The sequence below is a fragment of the Schistocerca cancellata genome, chromosome 6 (genome assembly GCF_023864275.1).
Source record: "Schistocerca cancellata isolate TAMUIC-IGC-003103 chromosome 6, iqSchCanc2.1, whole genome shotgun sequence".
NCBI lineage: Eukaryota > Metazoa > Arthropoda > Insecta > Orthoptera > Acrididae > Schistocerca > Schistocerca cancellata.
In genome coordinates this window covers 106,668,142-106,681,651 of record NC_064631.1, presented here as the reverse complement: position 1 = coordinate 106,681,651, position 13,510 = coordinate 106,668,142, and the positions used below count along the sequence as shown (strand labels likewise).

The 13,510-nt window shown below is 41.6% G+C and overlaps 1 protein-coding gene across 1 annotated transcript in view; it reads left to right on the top strand.

Moving 5' to 3' along the window:
• Nucleotides 1-4,723: 4,723 nt before the first annotated feature.
• Nucleotides 4,724-13,510, top strand: part of LOC126088590 (acetylcholine receptor subunit alpha-like) — a 255,942-nt gene continuing 247,155 nt past the window's right edge. The window contains exon 1 of the mRNA XM_049906794.1: nt 4,724-4,794. Coding sequence (XP_049762751.1) covers nt 4,743-4,794 — 52 coding nt within the window. The 5' untranslated portion in view covers nt 4,724-4,742. The remainder of the gene's footprint in view (nt 4,795-13,510) is intronic.

Here is a 13,510-nt window from a genome sequence, read left to right as displayed (position 1 = left end):
GAAAAGTTAAAACAGTTTTAACTTTGTGACGCACCAGTCTTCCCCAACGATCGATTGCCGCCTGGCGACTGCATTTGGAATCGCCTGCTCTGTTCGAGCAAAAGTCTCTAACAGCCATGCGCATGCGTAGTGCGAAAACAGGTGTGCGCAGCGCAGAGGACAGCTTTTAACTCTTTGCTTGCCTGTAATGTATTTGCTCATGAAACTGTAAATGATGTCGCATGTTACAAGAGTCAGCTTACCCTGTAACTGTGGAGATATAGCTGCATTGAATCAGTGGTGTGTGTGTGTGTGTGTGTGTGTGTATATGTGTGAATTCCTAAGGGACCAAACTGCTGAGGTCATCGGTCCCTAGACTCATTACTTAAACTAACTTAACCTAACTTACGCTAAGGACAACACACACACCCATGCCAGAGGGATTACTAGAATCTCTGGCAGGAGGGGCCGCACTATTCGTGACAAGGCGCCTCTAACGACGTGGCCACTGAGCGCGGCTTCAATTAGAGGTCTTCAAAGTTCTGGCAGTAGCTACAAATCTTAATATAGCTAACAGCCTCTCCTCGCAGCTTACAGATTTTCTTATCGCATTAATGTTTTCGTTAGTTGCAGTTTGAAGGTCTTTAGTAGCTCAGGAAATAATTTTTCGTCCATTCTTAAAATAATTTTTGAAATCGTTGTGTCCTAGTTCTTCCAGTTATAAATCGTGGGCGAATTTATTCCATTGACGAAGTAGCTTGTCAGGCCACAGTTTTCTCTTACCTTTTTCTGTTCTTATCAGTTCTAAAAAAGCCTACGCAAATACCAGTTTTTGTACTTTTGTTGTTCCTAGCGGCATCTCGAGCTACAGAGTAGACTTGGCCACTGTTTCTATGTTTCGATACAGTGTATCGCGATACGTGGAACTGTTTCAGTGTTTGGGAACGGTTGTGGTTCACTGTTTCGAAACAGTGGTGTTTCATTCCGCCCCTGTCTCGGACCAGATTCGATCTCGAGCCAGACACTGAAACTGTATCGTTGTTTCAAAATAAGGCTGTTTCAGTCCACCTGTGCCTGGAACGGACTAATTGTATCGAAACAGTTATGTTTCATTCCACTCTGTGTCGGACGAGATTCGGGCTCGGCACAGGTACTGAAACACAACATACCACTTCATGAAACTCTTTCAAGAGTGTCTAAATCTTTTTGACAAGCAATAGCATGAAGCTTAAGATATCCGAAAATAAAGCTTCGTTTCTAGCTGACTGTCCTGTTTCGAAATGGCGTAACATCTGCTTTATAAACACTAACCAAACAATAAAACAACGCATACTATTCACAATCAAAATAATAAATATGTGAAAAATCATTCAGTTAAATTACACTTTTTTTGTAACATACGCTTCTCTGTTCATGTACAGTAATCATATTAAGAAACGCAAGTAAGCCTACAACATTTTGAATAAAAAAAGGCGTAGAGTGACAGTTATTAGACATATACATAAATTTAATGTAGGTATAATTGCAAGCAATCTGTTTGACAAATCGCTGATAGTGTAATGGTGTACGGGAAGGGCTGGGAAGCATGGTGAATTTATAGTAACGGTTCGAAACACCTTGAAAGACAAAAAATTTTTCTGTTATATTTTGTTATTTATTCCAATTATTTGGCGTTATTTGTGAGTTTATAGTCACTGTGCCTATTATCCACAATGATTGCCTTTGTGTAGATGGAAATTAGCAGGATGGGTATATTACCCATACTAACGGAATGTGGTACTCCCAGTAGAATATCCGTTGTTTCTGCAGTTTGCTCCCACCTCCAGTTCCGTTCGTGGAGGTTCTTCTGTCTTCAGCTATGGCTGTCCTTAGCCAATTGAAAAGTACGAAAGTCACGCGACACGAAAGCAGCGCATTTGCTGCAGGAAATAGGAAACTGCCAAGACGCCTAAGTGATAGTTTCATACTTTCTGCGACATGATTAGCGCTCTCGCACCTCGTTTGTGTTTATATGGACATACTTATACAGTAGACATTCAAGATGATAAAATGTGTAGGTTTATTAGATTACAAAACACAAACTGTTTCACTGTTTCGAAACAGCGTATCGGAACATTACATTGTACTGTTTCATTTGTTTCGGAACAGTTACGTGTTTCAGTTTGCCCATCTCTACTACACAGCGGTGGGGCAATGGGGCGCTGGGTGTCCGCTGGCGGGTAGTGTGGATATACGAGTACCAAGAAGGTCGGTCGGCCGATAAGTCGGTACGTCTGTAAGGTCCTTCGTCAAGAAAAGCCGTTGTCGCCCTAAGTGCGCAAACCGCAAATCATTTTACCTCACTGACCTCGTACGTCAATCTCTTCTCCAAGACAGCGACGTCTAACTTCTCCAACAGAATAATATTTGACGAACTTGCTTCGGAACAGTAGTATCCCCTACCGTCGACTCTTAGGTATCGAATTTCAGCCGAAAGCTATTTTTTCCCGCATCTCAATGTTTGTGATGACACATCTCCTGAACTATCTGTAGAACAATTTTGCTCATACTCTGAGTGGTATATGCGGCTATTCTCTGCAAAATATGTTGTAATTAGAGATATTAGTAAAGAAGTAATAAATTAAGATGATGTGCCTGATGCTGGAGCTGTGTTATATGGACAACAAAAATGTTATAAGCGATAAACGTCTTCCCTTTCATTATTTTGATTTGCAGGGTTGTCAGCACGAAAAAGTTCCGAAAAGGTTTGAAACTATATGTTAAGTTTTTGGAAGTACCCTAGTGCTCACATTCTTTATTCTGAAATACTGTATGAATATAGTCTGGGTGATTTTTATGCTGTGGATTAGCTGCCTCAACACATATAGGCCACACAGTTCGTAAGTTTAATACATGACTTATTATGTTATGCCTTTTACATGAGATTATAGCTTTTAATGAGAAGATAATCGCAGTATTTTAACTTTTTAAAATTCGTTCAGTAATTGCATTAACTGTTGTTGTTGTTGTTGTGGTCTTCAGTCCAGAGACTGGTTTGATGCAGCTCTCCATGCTACTCTATCCTGTGCAGGCTTCTTCATCTCCAAGTACTTACTGCAACTTACATCCTTCTGAATCTGCTTAGTGTATTCATCTCTTGGTCTCCCCCTATAATTTTTACCCTCCACGCTGCCCTCCAATACTAAATTGGTGACCCCTTGATGCCTCAAACATGTCCTACCAACCGATCCCTTCTTCTGGTCAAGTTGTGCCACAAACTTCTCTTCTCCCCAATCCTATTCAATATTTCCTCATTAGTTATGTGATCTACCCATCTAATCTTCAGCATTCTTCTGTAGCATCACATTTCAAAAGCTTCTATTCTCTTCTTGTCCAAACTATTGACCGTCCATGTTTCACTTCCATACATGGCTACACTCCATACAAATACTTTCAGAAATGACTTCCTGACACTTAAATCTATACTCGATGTTAACAAATTTCTCTTCTTCAGAAACGCTTTCCTTGCCATTGCCAGTCTACATTTTATATCCTCTCTACTTTGACCATCATCAGTTATTTTGCTCCCCAAATAGCAAAACTCCTTTACTACTTTAAGTGTCTCATTTCCTAATCTAATACCCTCAGCATCACCCGATTTAATTCGACTACATTCCATTATCCTCGTTTTGCTTTCGTTGATGTTCATATTATATCCTCCTTTCAAGACGCTGTCCATTCCGTTCATCTGCTCTTCCAGGTCCTTTGCTGTCTCTGACAGAATTACAATGTCATCAGCGAACCTCAAAATTTTTATTTCTTCTCCATTGATTTTAATTCCTACTCCTAATTTTTCTTTTGTTTCCTTTACTGTTTGCTCAATATACAGATTGAATAACATCGGTAAATTGAGCAAGCTGTAAAGGAAACAAAAGAAAAATTCGGAGTAGGAATTAAAATCCATGGAGAAGAAATAAAAACTTTGAGGTTGCATTAACTACTGAAAAAGAAATTTTTTCCCCAGAAGCCGTCGGACCAGGACTTTGTGATAGTTTTAGGTGTAGTAATAATATAGCTCACACAACAACAACAAAATAGTAATAACCACCTCCATGTTAATAACAGATAAAATATTATCTCTGCAACTGTGGGAAGTTGAAACAAACAAAATCTCAGCGCGCAACGAACAGACCGACATGGCAGCAAGCTGACGGAACCGTAGTGCAAGCGCTAGTGTTTAGAGGTAGGCGTACAGGTCAGCCAACTGCAGATGGCTGCTGCGGCTACTAGTCTCGTGTGCCGTGCTTCCCATGTCTCACCCCCATACTTTCTTCGTAGCTGTCAACCCCAGCGTAATCTTGAACAGAATGTCAGACTATAGTAATGCCACATCCCAAAAGCGCGATCTAAGGGTCGTCTGTAAAAACTTAAGAATCCTAGTATTATAAAGTAGTAGTATTAAAACAAAGATAGTTTTTCAGTTGTTTTCCAGTTTATTTTGTAAGAAAGCGTGCTTCGTGCTGCGTTTCTTCCACTTTTCTTCATTTCACGAAGCTAACAGAACCACTCCCCTCAGTTTTGACCATGCGTACTCTCTTGGCCCTCGCAATATGTGAATGGAATGGAACAGAGTATCCAGCGACTGGGGAAGTATACATGTCGAATAACACTTTAGTAGCATGTGCTTTGTCTGCAGCTGTGGCGGTTTCAGCTGTCGGTGGGCGCGTTCGTGGATTAGATAGCCGCCCGCCCCTGCGAGCTGCGAAAAGTGCGGCAGTAGCGTCATGAACAAGATGTTGCCCACACTGCTGCCGCTGGCTCTGTTCTGCTGCGCGCGTGAGTAGTCATTATTTTCCCATTTGTTCGTAATGTTGTTTACGCTGACCACCGATAAGACGCTCGTGCCCTCTGTTACATCGAACTTTGCGTTTCACAAAGCAGACACATGCACTTGAGAGTAATAAATGAAATTCTTAATTAAGATCACTTTCCGATTGCATTGTTGTAATCGACTGTTCTTTACTGTTGTACGTAAAATTTAATTTTAGTTACAATTGCTTAGTTGCAATTTGTATAAAAATTGAAAATTAGACAAAAAAACAATTTTCGAAAGTCGGAAAGTAATGAACTTTCTTTATTATTTATTTATTTTTTGCAGGAGCTGGAATATAAACCCAGGACTTTCTATATGTGAAGCAGACACTGTCATCTTTTTTTTTCTTCAGAACAGATAATATTAAAATAATTTTTGAGTTTGTTTTGTATATTGTCCATCATAATCTTTCGAATCCCTCTTTGATGGATGTCGGGAAATCTGCGATGACAATGTCTCCTTGTCGTTTTAATTCCGAATTGGAACATACACGTTGTCAGTCTCTGGTTTTAACACCGCCTATATCTGAATGTTGAATGAGTTTGTTCTTTGCATAATCGCTAACTCAGTTTCAGTCCATAATAGGTTTGCCAACGTTGGCAAGTCAAAAGTCGTGACACTGCCAATTTTGGCATGTCAAAAGTGGGTACACTTCAAACAAAATGTAGCACTTAATATATTAAATGTGCAATTAGGACTAATGTTCGTCAGTTTTTATTCTCAGACCAAAACTAAACTACAAGCACCACACTTGAAACTTTAAATATTTAGAAGTTAACAGTGTTTATCTTATACAATGATAGAAATCAATGGGACTGGGTTTGGAACTTACAGACATACCTCCTGTTTCACATACCGGCACGAATACCCGCAGGGCACCTTTTCAATTGGGACACACACTACACTTCGTCATCACTTCATCAACACCTTCAGCTGACCAACTTTTGAACCGTTTACCTTCTAATCATTCATCACGAAATTAGCACACTTTTTTCACTTTTTCCTTTCGGGTTTCATTCTGATTCTCATAACTGTCATCACTAAACTCATCAACAAGGCTATTTGTATTTCCACTTAAATCTACCGAGCGTTTTAGATATGAATCACACTTCGGAGAATCCTAAAAACCTCGTAATATTAATAATGTTTTGCTCTTACAGGACAACGTTAAGTTCGAAACATTTCAATACTCCTTCACTCAATCACTTCATAAATACAGGGACCTCGTCAACACTAGGTATTATGAATAAGGAGGGTGGGGCGAGCAACGCAGTTGACTTTTAAACCAATTGTTTTGTTGCTTTATCGCGTTATTTTAACGTATTGGCTTTGGCTAAGAAGAATAAGATGATAAACTTACGAACATGAAATTAAAAATTATGCCATATGATATGAAGAAAAATAAAATTGTAAAAGTAAACCAAAAAGGTAGGGACTTGAGGATGCCCAATCAGACGCATGTAAGCATATGGGTCATTTATAGGAAAGTAGGGGCGATCCCTACAAAATGACAAGCCTATTCCGTTACCAGTTTTCTCCAAACGCGAGTTTGTGTTCAAGGCTAATCGGTTAGTAATTACCGATCGGGACTGGTAACGTAGAGGACCAGTGCTTCATTTCTGGTAACCACTAAAATTTTTTCTGTGGCTGCAAACTCTGGAACAGGGTCCACTGAGCCACGTGTTAAGCTACAAGAAAAAACAAGCAGCGAAACTGACATGCAACCTGCACAAATGTAGACGAATCAAAACACATTGCTTCAATTTGAGTACTACGCGATATAATTGTTATTAATTTTTGTTATAAGTGAAATCCAAAATCCGATTTTACAACGAGGAAGAAAAGCAAAAAATACAGAAGAAAGACGAATGCGGTAGGGAGACCAAATTACCTAAAACTTTCAGTTACAGTCGTAAGTGCCTAATTACACGTTTGTGCTGAGCATGGTGTACTCCGGAGCGAAAACATGCGAACAGGAATTCTCTCTGGTAAAAATGGTAGGCAAGCGTGAGCAATATTCATTCGGTCGCGTTCGACTTGCATTCGCGGGTTGGTTCAAATGGCTCTGAGCACTACGGGGTTTAACTGCTGTGGTCATCAGTTCCCTATAACTTAGAACTACTTAAACCTGACTAACCTAAGGACATCACACACATCCATGCCCGAGGCAGGATTCGAACCTGCGACCGTAGCGGTCGCGCGTTTCCAGACTGTAGCGCCTAGAACCGCTCGGTCACCCGGGCCGGCCATTCGCTGGTGCTCGCCCGTGTTCCGCTTGTTGACGTCCTTTTAGTGAACCGTCAAAGTAAATTCGCGTCCTCTGCATCTGCATACATACCCGCAAGCCGCCGTAGCAGAGGGTACCCTGTAGCACTACTAGTCATTTACTTTCCTGTTCCTATCACAGATAGAGCGAGGGAAAAACTATTGCCTACATGCTTCCGTATGAGCCCCAATCTCTCTAGTCTTATACTCGTGGTCCTTACGCGATATGTACGTTGGCGGCAATAGACTCGCTCAGCAGTGAGCCTCAAATGCCAGTTCTCTAAATTTTCTCAAAAGTTTTACTCGAAAAGAACTTCGCCTTCCCTCCAGGGATTCCCATTTGAGACCACGAAGCATCTCCGTAATACTTACGTGTTGTTAGAACCTACTGGTAAAAAATCTAGCAGCTCCCCTTTGAATTGCTTCCATGTCTTCCGTTAATCCGAAGCGGTGCGGACCCCAAACATACTAACAATACTCACAAGGGAACCTCCCCATCGCACGCCCCTCAGATTTAGTTATAAGTTGGCACATTCGATAGGCCTTGAAAAACTAAACACAGATCAATCGAGAAAACAGGAAGAAGTTGTGTGGAATTATGAAAAAATAAGCAAAATATACAAACTGAGTAGTCCATGTGCAAGATAGGCAACATCAAGGATAGTGTCAGCTAAGGAGCGCCCTGGTCTCGTGGTTAGCGTGAGCAGCTGCGGAATGAGAGGTCCTTGGTTCAAGTCTTCCCTCGGGTGAAAAGTTTACTTTATTTATTTTCGCAAAGTTATGATCTGTCCGTTCGTTCATTGACGTCCCTGTTCACTGTAATAAGTTTAGTGTCTGTGTTTTGCGACCGCACCGCAAAACCGTGTGATTAGTAGACGAAAGGAGGTGCCTCTCCAATGGGAACCGAAAACATTTGATCGCAAGGTCATAGGTCAACCGATTCCTCCACAGGAAAACACGTCTGATATATTCTATACGACACTGGTGACGGCATGTGCGTCACATGACAGGAATATGTTGTCGACTCAACTAACTTGTACACTTGGCGAATGGGTAAAAAGGTTCTTCTACCTTGCCCGATTTAGGTTTTCTTGTGGATGTAATAATCACTCCTAAAAAAGTGATGAAAACATAAGCGTATGTCACATAAACTGAAAATAAAATGTTAAAATTTTCACCGGAGGGAAGGCTTGAACCAAGGACCTCTCGTTCCGCAGCTGCTCATGCTAACCACGGGACCACGGCAACGATGTTGCCTATCTTGCGCATGGACTACTCAGTTTGTATATTTTGCTTATTTTTTCACAGTTCCACACAACTTCTTCCTGTTTTCTCGATTGATCTGTGTTCAGTTTCTCAAGGCCTATCCACTGTGCCAACTTATAACTAAATCTGAAGGGGGTGCGATGGGGAGGTTCCCTTGTCAGCAACGGGTCGCACTAGTGTCCTAATATAAGCGGTCTCCTTTACAGGTGAGCCACACTTTCCCAAAATTCTTCCTATAAACCAAAGTCGATCATTCGCCTTCCCTACTACAATTCTCACATGCTCATGCCATTTGATAATGCTTGCAACGTTTCGCTTGGATATATAATCGACGCGACTGTGCCAAGGAGCACACTATTAATGCTGTATTCGAACATTATGGGTTTGTTTTTTCTACTCATCTGCATTAACTTCGAGCTAGGAACATTGTAAGCATTCGTCTGCTGTATTGTTTCCGAAATACTTTCGTTGTTGATATGAGTAGCGTGAGTGACAAATTGGTCTGAAGAAAATGTAATGTTGTTGATACAGTGTCCCACATAAAAACGGTACACCTCACGGAGCTGCTAATCATCTCTAGTAGAATTGCTTATGATGTGGTAACACTGCCCCGTAAGTTGGCCACACTGTCTTTTATTGGACAGTTGAGCGCAGCTGTGTGATCATGCGTCAGTTGTTGTGAGAAGCTCGTAACGCTGAGCTGTTACAGAAATGGGCCAGTTTGCATTAGAACAGCTAATTGACATTTCGGAGTGTTACATAAAGATGGGCTCCATCAGGGAATGTAAAGAAGTGTTTCAAGCGAGGTATCCTGGTTGGAAACTCCCCACAACCAGCACCATTCAAGATCTGTGCAACAAATGGAGGGCTGTAGTATACGTTCAAAATGTGCAGAGGAATAAGCGACAGACAGTGAGGACACCTGTAACTACAGAAAGAATTCACATGGACATTGTGAGAAGTCCCCTCAAGTCGTTAAGGAGGTTATCGCAGCAGGTTGGTGCATCTCGTCAATCGTGTGGTGGTGGTAAGTTCCTATGGGACCAAACTGCTGAGGTCATCGGTCTCTAGGCTTACACACTATTTAATCTAACTGTAACTTACGCTGAGGACAACGCACCCACCCAAGCCCGAGGGCGGACTCGAACCTCCGACGGGGGTCGTAAATCGTGTCATCATGCATTAAAGGATATGAAATTACACGCCTGTCGTGTGATTGTGAAGGAAGAGTTGAAATTTGAGTTGAAATCAGGGAAAAGGAGTTCATTAGTCTAACTGGCTGTTAACATCAGTTGCTAACGGTTGCTCGGACCCCTTACTTTGCTTCGTGGAGACGAGGCCTTGCTTAATTTGTCAGGTGATGTGAACTCCCAGAATTGCAGATATTGGTCGCAGCACAACCCACATAATTTGCATGAAGACCCTCTCCACTCAGAGAAGATAGGTGTTTGGTGTGTGTTGCCTGGCATGCGCATTAGCGGCCTCGTATTTTTTAATTACTCCTTAGGCAGTGCCAGATATCTAGAGAGCTTTCACTCTTTCTAAGCATAATTAATAAATCCAGAAAAGCTGTATACATTATTCCAATAAGATGGAGCAACTGCTCACACGACCAATCAAAGTATGGCCCACATCACCACACGTTCCTTGAAGACAAGACTTGCAAGTACAGGCCTCTGGCTCTCAAGATACCCAGACTTAGTATCGTGTGATTTCTGTTTATGGGCACATTAAAAAGCATGCAGTGTATGCAGACAGTCTTCGCAGAATAAACGCTCATACACGGAACATCACTAGAGAAATTAATAACATCACGCCTGCAGAATTACAGCGTGTTACTGGTAACGTCATCACACAGTCAGTGATGCCTGGACGCCTATGGCCACCACTCCCAGTGTCTCTTATAAACAGCTAACTGCGTGATTTTTAACGTTACTACTGCCTGTTTTTTTAGTTAGCTCAGTCTTACTTGAATCTAGAGTATGAGGCGTAACGGTTGTATGTGGGACGCCCTGTATAATATTTAGAACCGTACAGAGAGTGTGACGAGACAGGCCCCCGCCACGCACAGCGACACTGGGGCCGCAAGTGATCGAAAAAGAAACAACACAGATAGAAGGTTTAAGGATTAAACCCAGAGAGGTAAATGAGTTCTTCTAACCCTCGGGTTCCTATCATCTGCCTACGAGAAGATGACTTTCTCTCCTCCGCCCATTGATGTACAGGGTTATTACAAATGATTGAAGCGATTTCACAGCTCTACAATAACTTTATTATTTGAGATATTTTCACAATGCTTTGCACACACATACAAAAACTCAAAAAGTTTTTTTAGGCATTCACAAATGTTCGATAAGTGCCCCTTTAGTGATTCGGCAGACATCAAGCCGATAATCAAGTTCCTCCCACACTCGGTGCATCAATGAGTTCGAAAGCATCGTTGATGCGAACTCGCAGTTCTCGCACGTTTCTTGGTAGAGGAGGTTTAAACACTGAATCTTTCACATAATCCCACAGAAAGAAATCGCATGGGGTTAAGTCGGGAGAGCGTGGAGACCATGACATGAATTGCTGATCATGATCTCCACCACGACCGATCCATCGGTTTTCCAATCTCCTGTTTAAGAAATGCCGAACATCATGATGGAAGTGCGGTGGGGCACCATGCTGTTGAAAGATGAAGTCGGCGCTGTCGGTCTCCAGTTGTGGCATGAGCCAATTTTCCGCGGGCTACGCGTGAAACTTGCCCGCACGGGTTCAACCGTTTCTTCGCTCACTGCAGGCCGACCCGTTGATTTCCCCTTACAGAGGCATCCAGAAGCTTTAAACTGCGCATACCATCGCCGAATGGAGTTAGCAATTGGTGGATCTTTGTTGAACTTCGTCCTGAAGTGTCGTTGCACTGTTATGACTGACTGATGTGAGTGCATTTCAAGCACGACATACGCTTTCTCGGCTCCTGTCGCCATTTTGTCTCACTGCGCTCTCGAGCGCTCTGACAGCAGAAACCTGAAGTGCGGCTTCAGCCGAACAAAACTTTATGAGTTTTTCTACGCATCTGTAGTGTGTCGTGACCATATGTCAATGAATGGAGCTACAGTGAATTTATGAAATCGCTTCAATCATTTGTAATAGCCCTGTACTAAAACGGCAACACATGCTATGATCCTTCACAGAAAAACTGATTACGCATTTGTGTGCCTTTCAGAGATGTGGTCTGAGGCATTAACAAAACTGGATTGTACCAACAAATCGCTGCAAGGAAATAGTGTTATCGCTATTTACGTATTTATTTATTGCTTAAACCTGAGTGTCTAAGGTGGATTGTACACTGAAAATTCACTATACCGGCTAATTGGAGGAATAGTAAATATTTTAGGAGTTTGGAGAGTAGACAACTTCGAATAAAGTATTCCATATAACTGATGTCCAATTTTCATTGGTTGCAGAGACGCATCTTGTAAAATGTAACCCGAACAAATACTTTCAGAAAGTGTTAACAATAGGCAAACGATTAACTTAGTTTTCATAGTTTTCACCTCCGACTTCAATGCTTGTTCGAATTCTCTTGGCATGACCACGTGTACTACTTATGAGGTCGCCTTGGCGTTATTTTATTAGAGCAGCGTTATTCATAGTTCAATGATCAATGCTTCTCTAGTGTTTACGTTTTCTTTGTAGACTTCACTGTTCAACCTTCCCCGCGAGCAAAAATCTAATGGGATATGATCTGGGGATACTGTTGGCCAACAAACAAGGCCATTTCTCCTGATCCATCTTCGGAGAATGCTAGCACTAGATGATACTGTGTGACCTGACCATTAGAATGTGCAGGGACCCCCATCATGCTGGAAGTACATACCCATTCTTGTATCAGGAGCAACCAATTATGCTGGAAGCTCGTTTTCAAGAAACAGGGCTCAGTAAGAAGATGCGATGACGCAACACATACAGTCAACCGATTGTCTATCATATCACCATACATTTACAGAAAAGCGTTTCTGAAAATATTTGTACACAGAGTCATGTGAGTTACAAGTGTTCTGATACCGTCAAGAGTGAAAGTGACTTTGTCAGTAAACAATATCACTGGGATTATTCGATGCTTTAAAAACAAAATGCCAATACTCTACCTTCAGCTCCTTCTCGAAGACGTTGACTCCTTCGTAAATCATAGTGGTAGAAACCGTGCATATGTAATGTGCGCCATATTATTGTGTGGTGGTACACCGATACATGCAGATATCCTGTGTGTGCTTGTTGAAAGACTACATTCTGTCAACTGAGTAATGCATTCTGCTTCATCGACACTCTTAATTAGTGCGTTCAGATGAAGTATGATTACTGGGCACTGCACTGGGCTCACACAGTTCAGTGAAAGCATGAGTAAACACCCTTGGATCTGGTTGTCTGTGGTTAGGAAATAGTGTGCTATACTATCTATTCTGAAGGTGGCAGGGGTAAAATACAGGGAGCGAAAGGCTATTTACAATTTGTACAGAAACCAGATGGCAGTTCTAAGAGTCGAGGGGCATGAAAGGGAAGCAGTGGTTGTAGCCTTTCCCCGATGTTATTCAATCTGTATATTGAGCAAGCAGTGAAGGAAACAAAAGAAAAATTCGGAGTAGGTATTAAAATCCATAGAGAAGAAATTAAAAACTTTGAGGTTTGCCGATGACATTGTGATTCTGTCAGAGACAGCAAAGGACTTAGAAGAGCAGTTGAACGGAATGAATAGTGTCTTGAAAGAAGGATATAAGATGAACACCAACAAAATCAAAACGAGGATACTGGAATGTAGTCGAATGAAGTCGGCTGATGCTGAGGGAATTAGATTAGGAAATGAGACACTTAAAGTAGTAAAGGAGTTTTGCTCTTTGGGGAGAAAAATAACTGATGATGGTCGAAGTAGAGATGAAATAAAATGTAGACTGGCAATGGCAAGGAAAGCGTTTCTGAAGAATAAAAATTTGTTAAAATCGAGTATAGATTTGACAGGAAGTCATTTCTGAACGTATTTGTATGGAGTGTAGCCAAAAAAAGTATGGAAGTGAAACATGGACGATAAATAGTTTAGACAAGAAGAGAATAGAAGATTTTGAAATGTGGTGCTACAGAAGAATGCTGAAGATTAGATGGGTAGATCAC